Source organism: Nomascus leucogenys, chromosome 21 (genome assembly GCF_006542625.1).
Source record: "Nomascus leucogenys isolate Asia chromosome 21, Asia_NLE_v1, whole genome shotgun sequence".
In the NCBI taxonomy this organism is placed as follows: domain Eukaryota; kingdom Metazoa; phylum Chordata; class Mammalia; order Primates; family Hylobatidae; genus Nomascus; species Nomascus leucogenys.
Genome location: NC_044401.1, coordinates 82,049,452 through 82,073,825, shown reverse-complemented (window position 1 = coordinate 82,073,825; position 24,374 = coordinate 82,049,452). Strand labels below are relative to the sequence as shown.

Below are 24,374 nucleotides of genomic sequence, written 5' to 3'. Positions count from 1 at the left end.
CCTAGGTGGCCCTCGGCAGGCGGCCCTGAGTGCTGTCCAGGCCCCTGCGCCAGCCCCACCCCCGCGTCTCCTGCTGGCTCTGGGGGGGTGCTCCCTGCAGCTCTGCGCTGTGCTCAGCCTGTTGGGAGTGACTCTGACGTCTGTCTTTCAGAGACACTATGGACAGCGTGAAGCAGAGCGCAGCCCTGTGCTTGCTGCGCCTATACAGGACGTCCCCCGATCTTGTCCCCATGGGCGACTGGACGTCCCGAGTGGTGCACCTGCTCAACGACCAGCACTTGGTAAGCACCCTTGGCTTCGGTTCGCCCCGCTCCCCCAGGTGACCTTGGGGATGGCCGTTGTGAAGACACCATGGTGCACCTTCTCGGGATGCCCAGGAGAGGCTGTCACAGGGGCTGCTCTGGCTGAGTGCTCAGGCCACGGGGGCCCTTCCTGGGGCTGGATGAGTAAGACTCCGCCTCTGCTCATCCTGTGGCCAGGCATTGGCTGAAGCCCTTGGGTAGCATGGAGTCTGCAGAGCCTCCCGCAGCTGAGACATGTGTCTCCTGGAAATACCTATCTAGTACGGGGAGCTCCTGCCTGGTGTCCTGGCTGCCTGTGCCCTCATCTAGGCTCTAATGTTTAGTCTTACTAATCCACATGCCTACTCCACGGGCCAGGCCCAGCAGTCATCCCCATGGTATAGGCATAGACCAAGGGTGGAGGTTTCGAGCGACTTGGTGATGTGTATTCAGGTGCCGTGAGAGGCAGGTGTGGGGGAGGGGCTGTGCTAGTGTGTGAGCCTCGGGCTTGGGGGTCACAGAGCCGTCCACCGCATCCAGCAGGGGTGGATGTGGGCAGAGTGGGCTTGTCTTGCCTGAACTCTGCTGTATGAATGAGAGGGTCAGAGTTGGCAGGAGTGGAAGTATTTCCTGCTGCGTGGAGAGGCGTGGGCCGGTCACGCGTTCACAAGGATCCAGGATAGAGGGCTGAGAATGCCACTTTCCCATGTTGCCGTGAGCGCCATCCTGGTGGGGGAGCCTTTCAGACGGCGCTGCTGGAGGCTGTCGCCCACCATCCCGTGGACCCTGGGAGGTCATGGGATTTTCCTGCTTTGCAGTCAAGGAGGCCGAAGCTCGGAAAGAGGAAATGCCCTCTCACAGCCCCAGGCCTGTACCCAGAGTTGGCGTGTTGGGGTCTTGGGCATCCGAGAGTGTGCGGGTGAAGCAGCTATGTGGGAGCTGTGAGTTGGCAGGGCCTGGTCAGGGAGGCAGGCCCTGGGCTCCTGCTCCGCATGGCAGCCGGGCACTGGGCTGCTGAGGGGCCGGGGCTGCCTGCTTTCCCCTGGGCCTTCTGCAGACAGGATCTGTGCACGCTCCGTGGGACTGGCTGGGACTGCTGTCATTGCTCCTGCCTTGGAGGGAAGTTTCCGTGACCATGCGGCTGCAGGGTCACCCTGAGTGCTTTTCAGGGTGGCAGGGCCTTGCCCCAGGTGGCCACAAGGGCACCTCTCCTTGGATACTTTATGATTCTGTGACGCCAGCTACTTGGTTTGCTTTTTATATTTTTATGCATGTGGCTTTATTTCACCAGGCACTTGAGTCAGCATATTCTTGGTTGTAGGCAACAGAAACTCATCCTGAAGGGGCGCCACAGCCAACCCCAGGGTGGGCTCCCTGCTGCCCAGTAGTTTCCCATCTTAGCTCTCCCAGCTTGCGCACCTGCACCCCCGGCAGCTGTCTTTTGTGTGGCCATGGCTTTTGTCAAGCGCCTTCCACCTCTGACAGCGAAGGCCTGAGGCTTGGTTTCTCTGGTCTCGAGTCAGGAGCCCCCAAGAAAGGTGTCATTTGCTCACCTAGAGTGAGTGAGCTCCCCCACGTGTCCTTCAGGGAGGTCTTGTGGAGTGGGGCAGGAGGTGTGGGCAGGACCAGGTGGGTGAGGGTCAGAAGGTCGGCGGTCAGGCGTGCGTCCGGAGCGGGGTGGCATCGTGCTGAGCCTTGGGTCCTGTAGCCTGAGGGTGGCCTGATGGAGCAGACGGGTTGGAGTGGACGAGGGCAGGAGACACCATGGGGAGAAGGGTTGGGGGGCTGGGCCAAGGGCTGCAGGCCACTGAGGAGACACAGAGGTTGCCTTGGCGCCAGCTGCCAGCACCGGGGTGGGGCCACGTGTCACGGGCCTGAGTGTGCCCCTCGAGAGGCCTCTTACAGTCTCAGTGCAGGGGGAGGACGTCCTAAATGAGAGGCTGAGCTCAGTGCCTGTTGCAGGGGGCATTCTAGATGCGTGTTTCCTGGGGGAACACGCCGTGAACATTCAGGAGCCCCGTGGGGAATGACTGCCCTCATGGACGTTACAGACCTGCAGTTTCTTACAAGTTCTTTATTGGACATGGCAAAATCCATTAGCACTTTGCTCACCAAGAAATACAGGAAGAAGACCAATCAGACCCATTTCTTTCTTACAGCTTTCACATTTTCCTTGGAAAGCTGAGGGCACAGGCACAGCAGGTCTCTGGGGAGAGTGCTGTGCTGTAGTAGGTGCACCCCAGCCAGGCTGAGGAGCCGTGGTGCAGGGCGGGCGGTGGGGGGACTGCATCAGTCATTCAAGTAGACATTTCCTTTGAGACAGAGGCTCGCTCTGTCCCCAGGCTGGAGTGCAGTGGCACGATCTCAGCTCACTGCAACCTCTGCCCCCTGGGTTCAGGCGATTCTCCTGCCTCAGCTTCCTGAGTAGCTGGGATTATAGGCGAGTGCCACCACGCCTGGCTAATTTTTGTATTTTTAGTAGAGATGGGGTTTCACCATGTTGGCCAGGCTGGTCTTGAGCTCCTGACCTCAGGGGATCCACCTGCCTTGGCCTCCCAAAGTGCTGGGATTACAGCGTGAGCCACCGTGCCCGCACAAGTAGACACTTCCTGAGCTCACTGTTTACATCTTCAGAGTGAATAGGTATCATTTATTTTATATTTTTAAAAAATATGGGAGAATGTCTTTACATAATTAAAGTCTTTTTTCAAGAGGTCTGAGTGACCAATTCCCTAGTGGCTGTCCTGGAGCAGTAACAGGCTGCCCGGTGCCATGTCCTGGAGCGGTGACAGGCTGCCCAGTGCCGTGTCCTGGAGCGGTGACAGGCTGCCCGGTGCCGTGTCCTGGAGCGGTGACAGGCTGCCCGGTGCCGTGTCCTGGAGCGGTGACAGGCTGCCCGGTGCCGTGTCCTGGAGCGGTGACAGGCTGCCCGGTGCCGTGTCCTGGAGCGGTGACAGGCTGCCCAGTGCTTTGGGGAGGACCGCCTGTGCCCTGGGATCTGAATCTGTTCTCACTGAGGCCAGGAGGAGCGGTGGGGGAGGACTTGCCTGCTGGGCCTGGTGGCCTCATCCAGCCTGTGGTGGTTCAGTGACTGCCAGGGCCACTTTCCGAAAAGGAGAATGGAAAAGGACTTCTCCAGTTGCTCTTTTCTACAGTCTCACTTCTGGGTTGTAAAGATTCAAATCAGTCTAAAGGTAGTGTCTCCGTCTACAATGAACATGCATGATTAAACCAGAGGCAGCAAGTGCAGATGATGGTGGAGGCCAGGCCAGGAGAGGGCAGCAGGCCAGATGGTGTGTGCGGCCCACATGCTTCACCTGCATGGCTGGACGTGGCCCTCTGGCTCTTCGATGCTGGCAGGGATCTGGGCTAAGCATGACGGAACTTCCCAGTTTTTAAGGAGAAGCTGGAAAAAGAAAACCTGCGTATGCCATCTTGGAGAACATTGTAGGTTTCTCGGAGTAGGCCTGAAGCCGAAGTGGCTGTGGGCTGCCAGTGTGCTGCTGGTTGGTTTAAGGTTTTCTTTGGAAGATGAGTTAACACAAGTGGTTAGATTCAAGTGTTCTGACTGTCTGTTGTGTGTGCGTTTTCTTTCAGGGTGTGGTAACTGCAGCCACAAGTCTGATCACCACTTTAGCACAGAAGAACCCAGAAGAGTTTAAAACCTCCGTGTCTCTGGCTGTCTCTAGGCTAAGCAGAGTAAGTCTGTTTGTGGGGGAGCAGAAGTCGGGGTGGGTTTTGTCTTATTTATTTATTAGCTTACTTGTAGAATGCAAGGTATTTGGTCAGTTTATAAATTCAGGGATGAAAACCAACTTGGCTTCTCTGTCAACCTTCTTGTTAATTGAGAACTGTCCCGTCTGTACAGAAGCACAGCTCCCTGTTCGCATTGTGTGAGTGAGCACCCAACACCATGTGGGTGGAGGAGAGGCACCCAGTGGCCCCGTGTCCCCCACTGGGGAAGCGCGGCTGGTGCTTCGTGGACCCACCATCTGGCGTGCATGCTAAAGCCTGCCGTTCAGCTTCCTGTTTTGAGTTTGATGCAGATGGACCTGCAGCACACATTCTTTTGTTTTGCTCAACATGGTGAAATTTTTGTTTTGTGTGTAGCTGTTACACGTTCATGTTTGATGCTTCTTAGAATCGGTTGTGTGAATTGACCCCTGCAGTTTACCCGCTGTCCTGTTGAACACTTAGCTCCTTGCCCTCTGAGGCTGCTGTGAATCCTCCAGCATGAGCAGTCTTGCATGTCCCTTGGTTTCCATGTGCATGAGATGCCGCGGGTGTCTGCTGAGACGTGGCATGGCTCAGCTGGGGGCCACGGCTCCTGTTCTGTGTGCACAAGATGCTGCGGTGTCTGCTGAGACGTGGCATGGCTCAGCTGGGGGGGGCCCGTCTGTGTGCACAAGGTGCTGCGGTGTCTGCTGAGACGTGGCATGGCTCAGCTGGGGGCCGTGGCTCCTGAACCTGAGGAGACAGGCGTTGCCAGACCAGCTTCCCCTGCGGTGCACCCGGCTCTCACAGCAGCAGCAGGAGGCCCGGGCGCGGCATGCGTAGTGTTAGGCTCTTGGGTTTTAGTCATCTGGGTGTATAGTAGGAGCTCTGTGATTTTTTTTTTTTTTTTTTTTTTTTGAGACAGAGTCTCACTTTGTCGCCCAGGCTGGAGTGCAGTGGTGCAGTCTCGGCTCACTGCCACCTCTGTCTCCTGGATTCAAGGGATTCTCCTGCCTCAGCCTCCAGAGTAGCTGGGATTAGAGGCACCCGCCACCAAGCCTGGCTAGTTTTTGTATTTTTAGCAGAGATGAGGTTTCACCATGTTGGACAGGCTGGTCTCGAACTCCTGACCTCAAGCAATCTACCTGCCTTGGCCTCCCAAACTGCTGGAATTATAGGCATGAACCACCGCACCCGGCCTCTTTGTGATTTAAATCTACATTTTCCTGATTATCAATGAGGTTGAGCAACTTTGCATGTTGATTGGCTATTTGGGTGTCTTGTTTTGTGAAGTGCCTAAGTCTTTTACCCATTTTTACCCTGGGTTGTCCGTTTTTTGTGTTGAATATTTCACCATTAAGTATGATGTCTGCTTTAGAATTTTGTTGTTGTTGGTACTCTTCACATTAAAGAAGTTCCTTTCTCTATCTAGTTTGTCAAACAATTTTTATCATTAACTGGTAAAAACATTTGAACTTGGAGTTTTCTTTGTGGAAAACTTCCTTTTTTTTTTTTTTGAGATGGGTTCTCACTCTTGGTGCCCAGGCTGGAGTGCAGTGGTACGATCTTGGCTCACCGCAACCTCTGCCTCCCAGGTTCAAGCGGTTCTCCTGCCTCAGCCTCCCGAGTAGCTGGGATTAACAGGCGCCCGCCAGCACGCCCGGCTAATTTTGTATTTTTAGTAGAGACGGGGTTTTTCCATGTTGGTCAGGCTGGTCTCGAACTCCTGACCTCAAGTGATCTGACCACCTTGGCCTCCCAAAGTGCTGGCATTACAGGTGTGAGCCCCTGCGCCCAGCCGTGAAACTCTCTAATTATGAATTCAATTTATTTTATAAGTTGTGGAACTGTGCATATTTTCTTTTTCTTTTCTTTTTTTTTTTTTTTTTTTGAGTCAGAGTCTCACTCTGTTGCCCAGGTTGGAGTGCAGTGGCACGATCTCGGTTTACCGCAACCTCTGCCTGGGTTCAAGCAATTCTCCTACCTCAGCCTCCCAAGTCGCTGGGACTACAGGCCCTCGCCACCACGCCCAGTTAATTTTTGTATATTTTTGATGGAGATGGGGTTTCACTGCAATGGCCTGGCTGGTTGCGAACTCCCGACCTCAAGTGATCCCACCTGCCTGGCCTCCCAAAATACTGGGATTATAGGCATGAGCCACTGTACCTGGAGTCCTTTCCTCTACTTTCTTTGGGTTAATTTGCTAGTCTCTTTTTATTATTTATTTATTTATTTATTTTGAGACGGAGTCTCGCTCTGTCGCCCAGGCTGGAGTGCAGTGGCACAATCTCGGCTCACTGCAAGCTCCGCCTCCCGGGTTCACACCATTCTCCTGCCTCAGCCTCCCCAGTAGCTGGGACTACAGGCGCCTGCCACCACTCCTGGCTAATTTTTTGTATTTTTTAGTAGAGATGGGGTTTCACCGTGTTAGCAAGGATGGTCTCGATCTCCTGACCTTGTGATCCGCCCGCCTTGGCCTCTCAAAGTGCTGGGATTACAGGCGTGAGCCGCCGCACCCGGCCTAGTCTCTTTTTAAACCCTCGAGATGAATTTTTGTTGCTTTTCTCTTTATATTTGTTTCAAATATGTACAGTTAAGGCTCTACATTTCTCTCTGAGCCTGGCCTTAGCTGCGTACGTGTTTGAGAGACAGCTCATGTTGGCCGTGTGTCTTGTGTCACGGAAGTGCTGTGATTCTTGCCTTTCCTGCTTTGTGTTTGTGCCTTTCAGCCTTCTCTTTGACAGACAGCCTAGAGCCTGCCTCCCTGCAGCAGGAGTCCGTGACCCAAGTCTGGGCTGGCACCTTGTAGCTTAGGGCAGGAGTCAGGGTGAACTTTTCTGAATGGGTTCACTTACGGCCTAAAAGTGTCACATGTGAGCTTCGTAGGAAGGGAGGAGCTACCCTGACCTCCCGGAAGCAGGAGACATCATGCTGTATGTCAGTGGAAATGTGAGGTGGTCGTGACTGTCACTTGTTCAGGAGGTTGACGGAGGATCTGCCAAGCCAAAGGCCGCATTGGACAGAGATGGGATGTGACTGAGGCGGGCGCCTCCCTGCCTCCGCGAGCTCACCATCTGGGTTGGCCTGTGATCGGGGAGCCCTGTGGGGTTGTGGGGTAGGGTCAGAATGCCGGCTTCTGGGGGTGGGGGTGCTTCTTCCTTCTGAGGAGCCTAAAGCTCTCTCTCTCGTTTCATTCATGTGCCGGTCGACAAAGGAAAGACTGTAGTTTCAAATCCAGGTGCTCTGGTGTCTTGTACCGAGCGAGGGCTGCCACTCAGCTGCAGCAGCGTGTTGCCGAGTGACAGTGCAGCCCTCTCACGGCGAACCCAGAGGGTACCAAGCAGTGTCAGACACTCCTGGCACATGAAACAAAACCATTTTTCCAGCTCAGGCGTGACCCGAGGAGTGAGTATGGCTTTTCTTTGGGTCCCCGCAGTAGGGGCTCATGCCCAGCAGCGTGTCTCATTGCCTGTGCTGTCTTACAGATCGTGACGTCCGCATCCACAGATCTCCAGGATTATACTTACTATTTTGTCCCGGCTCCCTGGCTGTCTGTCAAACTGCTGAGGCTGCTGCAGTGCTACCCACCCCCAGGTAATGCACAGGCCACGCGCGGCTCCTGAAGCTGCACCAGTGCCGGTCTGATTCCTTGTCTCGGATTTAAGTGGTTTGTTTATTATTTTAAGAAGTGTGTTACTAGCCCTGTCTCTTGATTCATGGACCTTTCTGCCAGTGCTGCCGTACGCGCTGGCTTTCGTGGAGCAGTTATTACAGAGCCTACAGTTTGGTTAGGGTTTGGGTCTATTTGTGCTTTTATAGTATCAGATCTGTGCAGGTTTTCTTTTTGAGACGGAGTCTCCCTTTGTTGCCCAGGCTGGAGTGCAGTGACGCGATCTCAGCTCACTGCAACCTCTGCCTCCTGGGTTTAAGCGATTCTCCCACCTCATCGTCCTGAGTACCTGGGATTACAGGCACCTGCCATCATACCCGGCTAACTTTTGCGTTTTTGTAGAGACGGGGTTTCACCATGTTGGCCAGTCTGTTCTTGAACTCCTGACCTCAGGTGACTGGCCTGCCTCGGCCTCCCAAAGTGCTGTCATTACAGAAGTGAGCCACCGTGCCTGGCCTGTCTCAGTTTTGTAAATGCTCCCAGCTGGGTACACAAATGTGAATGAACTATATTAAAAATGCTCTCATGATGTAGGGGTGCAGCCGGGAGGGGCAGGGTGGGCTGCGGGCCACTGGAGACTGGTGAGCACCGTTCTATCTTGCCCAGAAGACCCTGCAGTGCGAGGCCGCCTTACTGAGTGCCTGGAGACCATCCTGAACAAAGCCCAAGAACCGCCCAAGTCGAAGAAGGTCCAGCACTCCAACGCGAAGAACGCCGTGCTCTTCGAGGCCATCAGCTTAATCATTCACCATGACAGGTGTGTCGGCTGCCCGTGGAGAGGCTTCATCTCGCGCACGCACACACGTTCCTTCTCGTTGGCACGAGACTGGGTGGATCATGTCTGGTTTGTCCACTCCGTGGGCCTCCCCTCCGTCCTGCCTCTGTGCTCCCTGCCGGATGCTTTTCTTCTCTCTGTACAGCCTCCTGCTCTGAGCTCACCGTGGATTGCTTTGCTGACTGTGGTCTCATCCCCCACAAGGGCCTTTTCCTCCTTCCCCAAGCATCCCCACTCCTGACTGGCTTCTCGTGTAATGGAACAGAGGAGACAGGGGTGGGGTGGGGGGCGTGCACGCAGATGTCCTGTGGCTTTGCTGGGTGTGGAGCCGCACTTGGTGGGTCCACGGTCCCAGGGCAGTGCCGGAAACGGCTGTGCCCATCCACGCAGCACAGAGGTGCAGGGTGGGTGGTCGTTCCACACAGCCTGGAGGGTCTGCCTCCTCTGCTCGCACGTCTTTTCTGCTCAGCAACTGCGGCACCGCATGTGGTCTGGTGTGGGTCTTGCGTGTGGTGCCGTGCCTTAGGGTCCTGTGAGAATGAGATCGCAGCTCCCACCAGGCTCCCAATAATGAGGAAACGTGCCAGGCTGTGGGCAGACGCTCTCTACAGCTAGTGAACACCACCCATTTGCTACTACAGCATTTTTACAAATGATGAAAACTCAGTCTGAGAGTCACACTTCAGAGCTGAGAATTATTAAAACTGAAATTTCCCATTTTAGAGAAAGCTCTGTTGTTATGTGAGGAGAAGCCACATCCTGAGGAGACAGTAGAGTCAGTGGGGCAGCAGCCATGCTCCTGGCCTTCTCAGCCTTCTCCCTGCCCTGGGCTGGTGCCTCTGGCCGAGACCCCATTGCCGGTCACAGCTTGACTGGCCTCCCGCGAGCCTGATGCAGATTGAGCCTCAGGAGGTGCTGGGAAGGCTCCAGTGGATGCACAGGCTGCCGACTCACTGTGGGGATGCACAGAATGGACGAAAAATGGACGTTAGGGGTAGGGGTCGGGCGTCATCTGCATCTGGGGAGGCCCCTGAGTTCCCACTTGAGCAGTGCGGTGGCTGTGAGTGCTGTGTGGCTTTGCTGTCTGCCATCTGGACCTGTCGGGGAACGCCGACTCTGTGCAGTTTGTGTGGCACTTGCTGAGGAAACCCCACCCACTTCCCCTCCCTCCACACAGTGAGCCGAACCTGCTTGTCCGCGCCTGCAACCAGCTGGGCCAGTTCCTGCAGCACCGCGAGACCAACCTGCGCTACCTGGCCCTGGAGAGCATGTGCACGCTGGCCAGCTCCGAGTTCTCCCACGAGGCTGTCAAGACACACATCGAGACGGTCATCAACGCCTTGAAGGCGAGTGCCCTGTCCTCAGGGTCTGTTCACTCCCTGCGCGGGTGCCGTGGGCCTTCCTGTGAAGGCTGGGGGGACGCAGTGCTTCCTGACTACCCGCAGAGATGGAGGTGGTGCTGGTGCTGCTGGCCTCTGCCTGTCACCTACTCTTGGGAGGTCACACCACAGTTCAGGGCCATGCTGCCTGGAGATGGCCAGGACGGCCCTGCCGTCCTGGTTAGGCTGAGCACAGGAGTCCCCTGCAGCCCTTTCCCTGCTGGGGGCAGGCCCCCGTTTGCTATCCTGCACGTGCATAGTGCTGACAAGTAGAAATGGTTCTTGGTAGAAAGATGAAATTTTTTTCCCTTATCTCCAAGAAAATCCCCCTTTTACAAAGGAAACTGACTTTGTTCGGGGATTAAAATTTAAGAATTGGGGCTGGGCGCAGTGGCTCACACCTGTAATCCCAGCACTTTGGGAGGCCGAAGCAGGTGGATCACGAGGTCAGGAGATTACAGGCGTGAGCCCCCGCACCTGGCCTTAATGTCCTTCATGGCAAATTTTTTTGAGAATTTTTTTCATTCAAATAGCATTTGTGAAAAAATGTAGGGTGTCTTAGTGAAATTATGATTGATGTTTGAAGTGCAGTTATCTTTAGGCTGGAGTCTCTACTAAAAATGCAAAAAAAATTAGCTGGGCGTGGTGGCGGGCGCCTGTAGTCCCAGCTACTCGGGAGGCTGAGGCAGGAGAATGGTGTGAACCCAAGAGGTGGAGCTTGCAGTGAGCCGAGATCGTGCCACTGCACTCCAGTCTGGGTGACAGAGCGAGACTCTGTCTCAAAAAAAAAAAAAAAAAAAATTTTCAGAGTTGGAAGAGCCCAGTTGAGGTTGGCCATTGCCAGCCTTTTCGAGTCTCCAGAGCTACCCTGAGGGTTTGTTCCACGTAGGGGAGCCTGCAGCATGTCCACCATGTCCTTAGTCACCGGTGTGCATGCGTTAGGGAGTGGGAGGCGGGGAGCTCCACGTCCCCCGTCTGGCTCAGCCTCAGGCTGTGGCGGGGCCGCTCCCAGTCCCCCGCACGTCTGCATGCAGCTCACAGATGGCGTGCAAGGGGCTTGTGGTGGGCATTTGATATTCTGGATTCTTCTTGGTCCTGGTTCGGTGTGTGTTTTAGTCAATCCCTATTGTCAGAAAGGCTGGACACTCATTTGCACACAGCCAGTGCTAGGGCTGGTGATGCCCACTCACCTGCCTTTGTTGGGAGCAGAGCTCGGGCTTTCTCGTGCTGCAGAGCCTCCTAGGGGCCCATCAGCACGGGCTCCGGGGTGGGGCGTGAGGACCTGCCTTGGGGCAGCTCCGTGGCAGTGCCCGAGGCAGCGGGGTCTTCGGCTGCATGGAAGGGAGTTCTTGATGGCCCGCACCAGGCAGTGCGCTCTGTCCTAGCGAAGCTGGCCCTTGTGGAGGGAGGCGCGGGCGAGCAGGTGGAATCCAGGCAGTGCGCTGGGTCTTAGCGAAGCTAGCCTGTGCGGGAGGGCTGGGCCAGCAGGCGGAACTCTATTCCGGGCCGTCCAGACACATGCGGCCCGAGTGCAGGTTGGCTCCGTGTGAGGGAAGCTCAGAGAGGGTGTTGAGATGCGGATGCCGGGCTTGTCCCCAGGCCTGTGCCTTGCTCCTGCGGCCTCTTACTCTGTGCCTTGTTCCCCAGACTGAGCGGGACGTGAGCGTGCGGCAGCGGGCCGTGGACCTCCTCTACGCCATGTGCGACCGCAGCAACGCCCCACAGATCGTGGCCGAGATGCTGAGCTACCTGGAGACAGCCGACTACTCCATCCGAGAAGAGATTGTGAGTTCTGGTGGCCTCTGAGTCCTCCCCTGCCACAGGCGCGAATCTCAGTGGCAGGATCTCCTTCGTGCTCTGCGATTCTGTCCAGCAGGGCTTGATTGAGAACCCATGAGGTGCTGAATACAAGGCTCCTCTGCCTCCGTGTTTTAATCCACATTTTCAAGCTGGGTGTGGTGGCACCTGTGGTCCCAGCTACTCCTGAGGCGGAGGCAGGAGGATCACCTGAGACCAGGAGGTTGAGGCTGCAGTGAGTCGAGATCATGTCACTGCACTCTAGCCTGGGCAACACAGTGAGACCCTGCCTTAAAAAAAAAATCAGCATTTTTGGTAGAGTCATTTGGTCTTGAAAATAACTATTGGCCGGGTGTGGTGGCTCATGCCTGTGCACTTTGGGAGGCCAAGGCGGGTGGATTACCTGAGGTCGGGAGTTCAAGACCAGCCTGACAAACATGGAGAAACCCCGACCCCATCTCTACTGAAAATACAAAATTAGCCGGGCATAGTGGCGCATGCCTGTAATGCCAGCCACTCTGGAGGCTGAGGCAGGAGAATCGCTTGAACCTGGGAGGCGGAGGTGGAGGCGGAGGTTGTGGTGAGCCGAGATTGCACCGTTGCACTCCAGCCTGAGTAACAAGAGCGAAACTCTGTCTCAAAAAAAAGAAAGAAAATAACTAAAATGCCTGCCCTGCATGGCTTCTGTGGCCTGCCTGTCCTTGCAGTCGTGGCACTGCAGCCCCAGGTCTGAGTGGGGCTGCAGCTGTCTATGCTGGGGCTGCACAAATCCAGACTCCTGTGGGCAAAATTCTTTTAATTGTGTTGCATTTTGAGCCCTTGAATTAATCCTTTGTGGCTTGGCTTTTTTGTGGGTGTCCCTCTTGATCTCTGGGAAGGACGGGATCTAGGCCATAGCTTAATTTCCCATGTTGTTTTTATTCACAAAGTAGGTGTGCACACTTGCCAGATTGCTGAAGCTCATCAAACCTGTATGTGTGAAAGACTGAGCATGAACCAAAACCTGAGGGAAGAAACCCTTGTGGAGGCCACATGGTCAGCAGAGAAGAGGGCCTGAGGCCTCCACCATACTCACAGGCCTCTCAGGCTCACCGTGTCTGTTTATGGTGGGGTTTAAGGGGGAGGCCCGGTGTCCTCGTGTGGGGTTGGCCACTGTGACCAGCCACGACCACAGCCTCTTGCTGAGGCTTAGACAGTGCCTCCATTGTATAGAAAGCGCTTTGTTACTTGTCTTTTTGGGCAAAGTGCGGCTCAAGGTCTCCTTGGGAGCTTTGCCGAGAGCCAGTGTCGGAGCTAGTGGCAGGTGACAGAGTTGATCTGGGCAGGTGTTGTGTGGTCATGCCCAGGTGAGAGACTCGGGTTTTCAGGGGTCTTTTAGTGAACGGAGGAACCCAGGTGCTGGGGCTTCAATGCTGAGGGGTGAAATTACCATGGACTGAGCTTCAGTGAGGCACTGCAGACCTGCAGAGAGCAGGGGCCAGGAGGCGGCTCTCACGCTGGACTGTCCACCCTCCAGGACAGTGGGCCTGGGAAGTTGAGGGGGACAGGAACAGGGGTGGGCTGACTCCCGGCAGGAGGCCCCAAGGGCAGTCGCCGTGGGGAGGATTTGGTGTAGGGCAGGGCTGTCTGTAGAGGGGCCAGGCAGGTGCTTGTTGACTGCAGCCAGTGGGCTGGGGCAGTGTGGCCTGGTCTCAACACTTGTGGTGGGGCGGGGCTGGCTCTGGGGACGGCCGTCACAGGAGCCTTGTTCCTGATCATTGTTCTGGGTGTTCTGAACAGAGACAGAAGCAGTGTGCTTCTGAGTGCAGTTGTGCAGATTTTGAGGTCCTGGGCATTCATCAGCCTGGTGTCTGCTCTCGTCCCTCTGCGTGATAGTGGCAATCCTCAGCCGGCTCCTGCTGTGAGGAGTAAGACAGGTGCTGTGTCTCGGTCTGAATGATGCTCCCCCCACCCAGTCCTTTCATCTGGGCATGGTGCTCCCCCCACCCCGTCCTTTCATCTGGGCATGGTGCTCCCCCACCCCGTCCTTTCTTCTGGGCATGGTGCTCCCCCCACCCCGTCCTTTCATCTGGGCATGGTGCTCCCCACCCAGTCCTTTCATCTGGGCATGGTGCTCCCCCACCCGTCCTTTCAGCCGGGCATGGTGCTCCCCTCCGTCCTTTCAGCCGGGCATGGTGCTCCCCTCCGTCCTTTCAGCCGGGCATGGTGCTTCCCTCCATCCTTTCAGCCGGGCATGGCAGAGAGTGTTCTCTGGCTGTGCTAGGTGCTAAGTGTCCAAACTGGACATGGCCCACTCCCTGCCTACTCGGCACCTTGCCATCCATGGAGGAGGACGGATTGAGAGCAGGACCGCGGGTTGCTGTGCTGTGGGTGGGATGGCTGGAGGAAGTGCCCCATGTTCTGGGGGCCTCAGGAGGCATTACACTCCTGGGGGGCTGTGTGGACTTCTGCAGAAGGCGGTAGTGGCCTGGTCTGGAGAGGATGATGGTGCAGAGGCTACTGGGAGGGCAGAGCAGCCGTTCGTGGAGGGGTGGGAGGTAGCTTAGCACAGGGTGGGGAGCAGGGCCAGCGAGGCAGGGGTGGAGGCAGACATGGGGACCCTGCCAGTGAGGCCTGAAGGCCCCTGGTGCACAGCCCCGAGCTGAGGGTAGGGCTCAGAGGCAGTACATTTTGGAATGATGCCCTGGAAGTGTCATGGACTCAGGTTGGGGTTTGGGGGTCCAGGCTCCAGGCAGGGACTCTGGGTGGGTGGGGGGCACATTCACCAGCGCCTGAGAGGCCAGTGGCAGGGTGTGGAGAGGGGGCGGCAGGGTGTGGGGAGGGGTGGCAGGGTATTAGGGGTGCCCTCAGGAGGTGCGCGGTCTTGATGCCTGCTGGCGTTGGTGTTGGCAGCTGGCGCTGTTCGAGGGGGGGCTTGGTTCCAGGCGAGGTGACTCTGGGGAGATGAGTTTGGTGTTGTACAGCCTGGCAGAGCTCCATGTGGGTGGCTGCCACATGGGTGTGGGCTGGGCAGGTGCCTCCGGGGGGCACCCGTGAGAGTGAGCCAGGGAGGGGAAGAAGGGGAACCCCCAGGTGAGGCTCACAGGAAAGACCGGCCAGAGCCGGAGGAAACCAGCAGAGAAGTGGCTGCCGGGAGCCCAGGGTGGCATGGTCAGAGGTCAGTGGTCAGAGGAGTGCTGCTGCCAGGTGCTGGGGCTTTGGGAGAGAAGGGCCCAGGTGGGAGGTGCCCTGGCTGTGGCCGTGGCCTTCTGTGCACTGGTCTCCGCCTCTTCCTGGCTTTCCTTGCCTAAGTCAGGGCATCTTAAACTTTTTGGGCTCGTGGCCTTTTTTGAGAATAGAGTTCAAGCTTCTTGCATGTTCCAAACTTTTGTAGACACATTGAGGTGCTTCTGAAACTCTCACTTTGACTTTGGATGACAGTTTGGTCTTGGGATTGCCATGGCCTGCAGGTGCCGGCCCTCAGCAGCCCGTCCCCCGCAGGTGCTGAAGGTCGCCATCCTGGCCGAGAAGTACGCGGTAGACTACACCTGGTATGTGGATACCATCTTGAACTTGATCCGAATTGCTGGTGATTACGTGAGTGAAGAGGTGTGGTACCGAGTCATTCAGATCGTCATCAACCGAGACGACGTGCAGGGCTACGCGGCCAAGACTGTGTTCGAGGTACAGCCCACAGGACGGCAGGAAGGATGGGGTGGAGGGCAGTCGCAGAAGGTGAGCAGTGAGTGGTTCCAACCTGCCTGGGTGGAGGTGCCGAGGGCCGTCGCTGACCCCTCTTGCTCCTCAGCTCTTCCCTGAGGCTCTAGCTCCTCCGCTGTTGGTGCCCCTCGCTGAGTCCCAGTTTCTTCTCACCCTAACTCTCAAACTTCTGGCTCTCTGGGGGCCACCTGAGAAAGCTGGCCTCTGTGTGTGTGAGAGCATGCTGGGGCCTGCCGTGGTGGGGCCTGCCCTGTCCATCGGAGAGGATTAGGCTGCCGGGAAGGGGTGTGCCATGAGGACGCTGGCAGAACCTCCCCAGCCAGAGCCTGTTGTGGATGCTGCAGCTCCCTCCAGGGCAGGTCAGCGTGTGGCAGCCTTGGGTTCCTTGCTGCTGACACAGGTGCTGAGGGTGCTGAGGAAGGCAGGGATGGGCACTTGGACTGGGGTCTCCAGGAAGCTGAGGGGTTGGTGCTGGTGTAGGGTGCACCGCACCAGGACGTGCCTGCCTCGCCTTAACTCTGGCACCTGGCTGCCACCCCGGCTCATTGTGTTTGTGCTTCTCAGGCTCTTCAGGCTCCCGCATGCCACGAGAACCTGGTCAAAGTGGGCGGCTACATCCTGGGGGAGTTCGGAAACCTGATAGCTGGAGACCCAAGATCCAGGTGAGAGGCCCTTTGCGAATTGGGGCTGTGTGTGTTCCAGTGGGCCTTGGTCGCCGGTGTCAAGGCGAGGCACCAGCTGGCCCTGCTGTGAGGCCTCGCAGAGCCGCTTCTGCTCCCAGTAGATGTCTTTTTGTTTTCCTTCAGTTGATAGGAAAAGCAGGGATTCTAGTAGAAAATGGAGACATGGGGTTGATGGCTGACTTTGTGAAAGGGGCATCTTGCAGTGGGATCTGGAGCTGGAAGAGGGTCCTGACCAGCGGCCTCTGGTGCAGGCAAGGGGGTCTCACCGCCGTCCCTCCCTTGCGGGGACGTGCTGGAGCCTGCGAGGGGACGACGGCGTTCCTGTGTTGTGCTCTCCCCGCCCCCCCAGCCCGCTGATCCAGTTCAACCTGCTGCACTCCAAGTTCCACCTATGCAGCGTCCCCACCCGCGCGCTGCTCCTGTCCACCTACATCAAGTTTGTGAACCTCTTTCCGGAGGTGAAGCCCACCATCCAGGACGTGCTGCGCAGCGACAGCCAGCTGAGGAACGCAGACGTGGAGCTGCAGCAGCGTGCCGTGGAGTACCTGCGGCTCAGCACCGTGGCCAGCACCGACATTCTGGTAGGAGGCCCCCACCCTTCGGACTGGCTTGACTGAGGGTCGGAGGTCAGGAGCTCTGACCAATCCCACCCTGTGTTCTTTCCAAGGCAACTGTGCTGGAGGAGATGCCCCCGTTCCCGGAGCGGGAGTCCTCCATCTTGGCAAAGCTCAAGAAGAAGAAGGGCCCCAGCACGGTGACAGACCTGGAGGACACCAAGCGGGAGAGGAGTGTGGATGTGAACGGGGGCCCTGAGCCTGCCCCGGCCAGCACCAGCGCCGTGGTGGGTCCCTCACCTGCTGTGCACCCAGACCTGTCAGGGCCTCACCCCCAAGACTTGGGACCAGCAGAGCATTTGCCTGTCAGGGAGGAGCGTGTACTGAGAACCCAGGTGCTGGCTGTGGCTCTGGACACCCTGCTGTCCTGTCCCGGGGGCCACTGTCTCTGCTGCACACCCTGCAGTCCTGTCCCGGGGGCCACTGTCCCTGCTGCACACCCCGCAGTCCTGTCCTGGGGGCCACTGTCCCTGCTGCACACCCCGCTGTCCTGTCCCGGGGGCCACTGTCCCTGCTGCACACCCCGCTGTCCTGTCCCGGGGGCCACTGTCCCTGCTGCACACCCCCGCTGTCCTGTCCCGGGGGCCAGTGTCCACTGCTGGCACACCCCGCTGTCCTGTCCCGGGGCCACTGTCCCTGCTGACACCCGCTGTCCTGTCCCGGGGGCCACTGTCCCTGCTGCACACCCCCGTCCTGTCCGGGGCCACTGTCCCTGCTGCACACCCCGCTGTCCTGTCCCGGGGCCACTGTCCCTGCTGCACACCCCGCTGTCCTGTCCCGGGGGCCAGTGTCACTGCTGGACACCTCGCTGTCCTGTCCCGGGGGCCACTGTCCCTGCTGCACACCCCGCTGTCCTGTCCCGGGGGCCACTGTCCCTGCTGCACACCCCGCTGTCCTGTCCCGGGGGCCAGTGTCACTGCTGGACACCCTGCTGTCCTGTCCCGGGGGCCACTGTCCCTGCTGCACACCCCGCTGTCCTGTCCCGGGGGCCAGTGTCACTGCTGGACACCCCGCTGTCCTGTCCCGGGGGCCAGCTGTCACCTGCCTGTGCACACCTGCCCCCGCTGTCCTGTCCCGGGGGCCAGTGTCCCTGCTGCACACCCCGCTGTCCTGTCCCGGGGGCCAGCCCCCCCCCTGTCCCGCCTGCCTGCTGGACACCCCGCTGTCCTGTCCCGGGGGCCGTGTCACTGTGACCCCTGCCTGGGGCATCACGCCACCCGCTGTCCTGTCCCGGGGCCACTGTCCCTGCTGCACCCCGCTGTCCTGTCCCGGGGGCCACTGTCCTGCTGGACACCCCGGCTGTCCGGGGGCCTGTGCCCCGTGTCCGGGGGCCAGGTCCTGCTGGACCTGCGTCCTGTCCCCGTGTCACTGCTGGACCCCTGCTGCCTGTCCCGGGGCCACTGCTGCACACCCGCTGTCCTGTCCGGGGCCACTGTCCCTGCGAGCCCCTGCTGCCCGTGGGCCACCCTGCTGGATGCCCCCCTGGCCTGTCCTGTGGGCCACTGTCCCTGCTGCACCCCGCTGTCCTGTCCCGGGGGCCACTGTCCCTGCTGGGCAAGGCACTTCCTTCAGACCATCATCTTGTCCAGCTCAGCTCCCACATTCTCTGTGGTGACTTGTTTTAGGGGAAGTGGCTGTCCCCTCTCCTACAGGACTGCCTCACCCAGGCAGCTGTCATCGCATGCTTTGTTGATTTAGAGAGGACCTGTCCTGCCCTGCTCTTCGAGGTTTTATGTAGTGAGTTGGGTTAGGTCTGGTTTTCCTTGTGTGTGTGATGTGATGAGAATAATCGCGTAACTGAGAACGTGTCCTGTGGTATTTGTCGGGTGAGAAGTGTCGTTTTGAGAGTTGCGTTTTTGCTTGGCTCTGCTTGCCAGCTGTTCCCCTCTGCACTGTCAGGGAGGGCTCCTGTTGGGGTCATGCGGGCTTTCTGTTTGTCCAGTTAGAGGAGCTCTGGAGAGAGTCTTCTCTCCAGGACGCAGGTCCAGTGGTGGCAACCAGTGCTGCTACCCAGTATCGGCAGGGCTTTGTTGGGTGAGCTCCTGTGGTGGTGCCTGCCCTGGCAGTTTGCTGGTTGGCAGGGTGCTCGTGTCGGACTCCTGGCACTCCTTGGCGGGGACCTGCTTATGTGTCCCTGCTGACCGTGTGTCCTGCCCCTCTGGCCGACAGTGCAGGGCCTGCCATGGGGCTGGTATCCAGGCTGAGCCTGACATCGCACCCAGTGGCTTCTCCTCCCCCTCTTCCTCCTTCTCCGTCCTCCCTCTCCGTCCTCCCTCCCTCTCCTCGTCCTCCCTCCTCACCCTCCTCACCCTCCTCCTCCTTCCCTGTCCTCCTTCCCCTCATCCTCCCTCCTCCCCCTCCTCTTCTCCCTCCTCCCCCTTCTCCTCCCTTCCCCTTCCCCTCTCCTTCTCCTCCTCTTCCTTCCCCTCCTCATCCTCTTCCTCCCCCTCTTCCTCCTCCTCCCCTCCCCCTCCTCCTCCCCTCCTCCTCCCCTCCTCCTCCCCCTCCTCCCCCTCCTCCTCCTCCCTCCTCCTCCTCCCCCTCCTCCTCATGCCCCTCCTCCCTCCTCCTTCCCCTCCTCTCTCTCCTCCCATTCCTCCTCCCCCGTCTCCCTCCTCCTCTACTCTCCCTCCTCTTCCCCCTCCTCCCCCTTTCCCCCTTCTCCCCTTCTCCCCTTCCTTCCCCCTCCTCTCCCCCCCCCACTTTCCCACCTCATCGTCCTCTCCCTCCCCTTTCTCCTCCCTTTCCCCCTCCTCCCTCCCTCTCCTCCCTCCCTCTCCCTCTCTCATCCCCCTCCCTCTCCTCCCTCTTCTCCTCCCCCTCTCCCTCCTCCTCCTCCCCTTTCTCCTTCCCCTCCCCCTCCTCCCCATCCCCTCCTCCCTCTCCTTCCCCTCCCCCTCCTCCACCTCCCTTCCTCCCCCTCCCCTCCTCCCTCTCCTCCTCCCCTCTTCCCCCTCCCCTCTTCCCCTCCCCTCTTCCCCCTCCCCTCCTCCCCTCCTCCTCCCCTCTTCCCCCTCCCCTCCTCCCTCTCCTCCCCTCTTCCCCCTCCCCTCCTCCCTCTCCTCCCCTCTTCCCCCTCCCCTCCTCCCTCTCCTCCTCTCTTCTCCCTCCCTTCTTCCCTCTCCTCCTCCTCTCCTCCCTGTCTTCTCCTCCCCCTCCTCCCCTTCTTCCCCCTCCTCTCCTCCCTCTCTTCCCCCTCCTCTCCTCCCTCTCCTCCCTCTCCTCCTCCTCCCTCCCCTCCCTCTCCTCCTCCCTCTCCTCCTCATCCCTCCCCTCCTCCCTCTCCTCCTCCCTCCTCCTCCCCCTCCTTCTTCCTACTCCCCCTCCTCCTCCCCCTCCTTCTCCTCCCCCTTCTCTTCCTCCTTTCCCTCCTCTTCCTCCTCCCCCTTTCCCTCCTCTTCCTCCTCCCCCTCCTCCTCCCCCTCCTGGCGGAGCCTGACATCTCGCTGAGCAGTCTTCCCTCTCCCTCTTCCTCCCTCTCCCCTCCCCCCACCTGGTGTCCTCCGTGTAGCCCCTGTCCCCCTGTGCCCTCTCTGTATGTTGTTTGTGGCACGCTGCTGTGCCTGCCCTCTGGAGGCTTGAATTGCCTGTGAGCTGATCCTGGAGTGAATGAAGTGAATGAAAGATGTGACTGTTTCTCCCAAGGTGGGCGTCTTCCCTTCACGCCTGAGCACCTTCGTGCTTATGTTTCTCATGTGCTCTGTAGAGCTGGTGACCTGCTTTTGACCCTGTCTCCTCCCGTGGGATGTCACTAGCCAGGCGCCTGGTGCTGCAGGTCTCTGTCACTCCTCTAATCCATCTCTCCCTCTCCTTCGGACATCTTGGCATAGGTTTCTGGAGGCAGAAACTTACTTGTGGAGATTTGTCTGTGAGCTGCCAGAGCAGGGGCCTTCCCGTGGGTGCTGGGCCACCAGCGGCTTCACCCTGCAGAGAGGAGGCGAGGGCAGGAAGACATGATCCAGGGGAGGCTGGTGTGCAGGGATTCCTGGAGGCCGGCTTTCAGCAAGGGCACTGTGAAGCCTTCCACGGAAACCTGGGGTTGCCTGTTTGAAGCTGGGACGGCACCAGGTGCTCTCGCTCCCCTCCAGCTGCTTTGATGTTAAGAGGAACTCACTGAGGGAGCATGGAAAGGGGCCGTAGGGTTGTCTTCAGTCTCTATTTGGTTCTTATTTGATGTTTCTTTTTCGTGTGGGTCCTGAGAAGTGAGGTGTGCTCATACCCCAGGCCTTTGATCACATCCAGGTTTGTCCAGCTAGGCTCAGGGTGGACTTTGGAGGGCCTGGCCTTGACTGTGTGGCTTAGGGATCAGATGGAAGCTTCTTGGACCCTGGGAATGAGAGCAGTGTGCTGCCCTCTGAAAAGGAGGATGAGGGTCCAGTGAGGTTCAACATTTCTGTAAGATGCCTTCTTGGAGGGGTCCCCCTTCAGGGCTCATTCAGTGGATTTTCTGAGTGGCTTCACTCCTGATGGTCAGTGGTGCCTGGCGGGTGGGTTCCTTAGGGAGGTGTCTGTGGCTGAGGCACGCAGCTCCGTTCTGAGCTGAGAGCTGTGGTGTGTGGGCACCTCCATCCTGACCGAGAGCTGTGGTGTGTGGGCCCCTCTATTCTGACCAAGAGCTGTGGTGTGTGGGTGTCATTGCTATCCTGTGCTTTCCAGTCTGTTCCTACTGCTCACGGGAGCGCCTGTGAGAGGCCCTTCCCTATGGGGAGACACTTCTGACTTCTGGTGAAGTTCTCTTGCTCAGGGTCTTCTGCACGGGCCGTGAAGGGGCCTCAGGGTGGCATCAGCACATGTGCCTTTCCCACGAGAGACAGTGGCTTTATCTTGGTGTCACATTGGCCAAAATGTCTTTTATTTAACATCGTAGATGAGGCCAGAACATTTTACTTCTTCTGAGCATCCTCTCTCTGCACACAGCTCCTTGGGGGAGGCTGTGGTATGCGTGTCCCCGGGTATGCTGGGGAGCACAGGGGTGTGGCGATCAGAGGCTGCCTGGCCTCACGTGCAGGAGCCTGGAGCCCTTGTAGGCAAAACCTTCACCCCTCAAGTTGTCCTGCTATTGGAGGGAGGAGGTGAACCGGTGTGGCCCAGGAGCCAGGCCTGCTCCGTGAGGAGGGTCTCCCAGGCCTGAGAGGATGAGGAAGATGAAGAACCCGAAGTGGGTGTCAGGACCCTATTGTCCTGGGGCCTCGAATCTGGCCTCGCTATTACAGTCTGTGGTAATGTTTCAGGTACAAATGCCTTTACTAGGGCAAAGGGCTTTCCTACTTTAGAAAGCAGTTAAAAGCCATAGATGGCTGGGCGTGGTGGCTCACACCTGTAATCCCAGCACTTTGGGAGGCCGAGGTGGGCGGATCACTTGAGGTCAGGAGTTCGAGACCAGCCTGGCCAACATGGTGAAACCCCATCTCTTCTAAAAATACAAAAATTAGCCAGGCATGGTGGTGTGTGCCTGTAGTCCCAGCTACTCAGGAAGCTGAGGCAGGAGAATTGCTTGAACCCAGGAGGCGGAGGTTGCAGTGAGCTGAGATTGCACCACTGCACTCCAGCCTGGGCAACAGAGAGAGACTCGGTCTCAAAAAAAAAAAAAAAGCCATAGATGTATTTGAATCAGTGCAGGAACCAGGGGTAACATCTGTGACTAGATGCAGAGGAGGAATTGTCTCCACTTGGGCTGCAGGTTCATGGCCATGGCCAAGGCCGATGGCTTCCCATGCAGCTCACAGCTTTGTCAGGCTGTGGAGGCTACAGTGTTGGCGGGTGCTGTCCCAGGCGTAGGGAGCAAAGCGCCACCTTCATATGGTCTCATCAAGACACGCCTTGGATATTTTTGGGACTCTTCTCTGCCAGCTCCTCTGTGACCTCCCACCCTTGGAGCACATGAGACCCATGTCGTCTTGTCTTGCAGAGGCGCTCAGTCACAAGAGCAGAGCCTGGGAGCCTGCCCCGTTTCTGACTGCCCCCCCATCCCCATTCTGACTCTCTCCACCCCCATTCAGACTCCCCCGCCCGCATTCTGTGTCCCCCCGCCCCCATTCTGACTCTCTTCGCCCCCATTCTGACTGCCCCTGCCCCCATTCTGACTCTCCCCTGCCCCCATTCTGATCCCCCCCATTCTGATCCCCCCCATTCTGACTCCACCCCCATTCTGACCCCCCGCCCCCATTGTGACTCCCCCGCCCCCATTCTGAATCTCCCCTCCCCCATTCTGACTCTCCCCTCCCCCATTCTGACTCTCCCCCGCCCCCATTCTGACCCCCCCGTCCCCATTCTGACCTGCACCTTTTTTGCATAACACACTTTGTGATGCCTCATTTATCTTGAAGTAAAATTCATATATCACAAACCCACACATGTAATTTTTTTGAAAGTGTGATACCTTAACTTTGCATTAATGTAAAATGGCATTCAGATGGAGTCTCAGATAATTACAAACTAATTTGTTACCTTCTTAGATGTCCAGTGGAACATTCTAAAGTTACTCAAGACGAGTCTTCAAGGCAGGGTGTCTTGTGTCTCTGGTTTTTGCCGTGAAATGCCAATATCCTTGTGATAGTCAGAACCCTCCACACCTCCAGAACACTCTTAGCTTGGTGGGGGGTTTCTCCACCAAGAGCCCCTGGTGTATAGTGTCAAAGTATGAGTGTTGCCAGGCTGTAGTTCAGTGGTGCGATCTTGACTCACTGCAATCTCCACCTCCCGGTTTCAATTCTCCTGCCTCCACCTCCCGAGTAGCTGGGATTATAGGCGTGTGCCACCACACCCAGCTAATTTTTGTATTTTTAGTAGAGATGGGGTTTCACCATGTTGGCCAGGATGGTCTCTATCTTCTGACCTTGTGATCTGCCTGCCTCGGCCTCCCAAAGTGCTGGGATCACAGGTGTGAGCCGCCGTGCCCGGCCGGGGGTCCTTTTTATAGGGAGCACCTGAGTCCCAAAGTGCACAGGCTGCTGCAGGGCAGGACCCATGGAGCCCAGAGCAGGTCTGAGCTCCCGAAGTCAGGCTGCCGGGGCCTTGCTGGGGAGCCTGCTGCCCTGTTGGATGGGTGAGCATGCGATGGACTGAGCTGCTGCTTGTGCCCTGTTGTGAGAGTTTAATCATGAGATCATAGGCTCTCTTTCCTCGTGCCTTTGCCCAGGATCAAAGAGCAATTACTGGGGCTGGGTGCGGTGGCTCATGCCTGTAATCCCAGTACTTTGGGAAGCCAAGGTGGACGGATCACCTGAGGTCAGGAGTTCGAGACCAACCTGGCCAACATGGCGAAACCCCATCTCCACTAAAAATACAAAAATTAACCGGGCATGATGGCGGCCACCTGTAATCCCAGCTACTTGAGAGGCTGAGGCAGGAGAATCGCTTGAGGTGGAGGCTGCAGTGAGCCCGCACCATTGCACTCCAGCCTGGGCAATAGAGTGAGACTTTCTCAAAAAAAACAAAAACAGAGACAGTGTCTTGCTATGTTGTCCAGGCTAGTTTTAAACTCCTGGGCTCAAGCAGTCTTTCTGCCTCAACCTTCCAAAGTGCTGGGATTACAGGTGTGGGGCACCATGCCCAGCCAAAAAGCAATTATTTTTTTAAAGTATCTGTTCTGTAGACTTTTAATGATTAATAATGATTTAGTAATAATTTAATGATTAATAATGCACCTGAGTAGGTTACTTGCCTTTTCATCTTCGGAAGCTTACTTTCTTATTGGACAGTTGGCAGTAACATGCATGATCTTTCTTTTTTTTTTTTTTTTTTTGGAGACAGAGTCTCGCTC

General features: G+C 57.5%; 1 protein-coding gene across 4 annotated transcripts in view; it reads left to right on the top strand.

Annotated features, from left to right (window-relative positions):
• Positions 1–24,374, top strand: part of AP2A2 (adaptor related protein complex 2 subunit alpha 2) — an 88,114-nt gene that overhangs the window by 51,445 nt on the left and 12,295 nt on the right. For 3 of the 4 annotated variants that reach the window (XM_030802106.1, XM_030802109.1, XM_030802108.1), the window contains exons 5-14: positions 152–281; positions 3,879–3,980; positions 7,481–7,589; positions 8,272–8,422; positions 9,618–9,786; positions 11,467–11,604; positions 15,097–15,279; positions 15,880–15,977; positions 16,348–16,579; positions 16,666–16,839. In XM_030802106.1, the coding sequence (XP_030657966.1) occupies positions 152–281; positions 3,879–3,980; positions 7,481–7,589; positions 8,272–8,422; positions 9,618–9,786; positions 11,467–11,604; positions 15,097–15,279; positions 15,880–15,977; positions 16,348–16,579; positions 16,666–16,839 (1,486 nt within the window). The remainder of the gene's footprint in view (positions 1–151; positions 282–3,878; positions 3,981–7,480; positions 7,590–8,271; positions 8,423–9,617; positions 9,787–11,466; positions 11,605–15,096; positions 15,280–15,879; positions 15,978–16,347; positions 16,580–16,665; positions 16,840–24,374) is intronic. The other variant, XM_030802107.1, reaches the window with a different exon arrangement.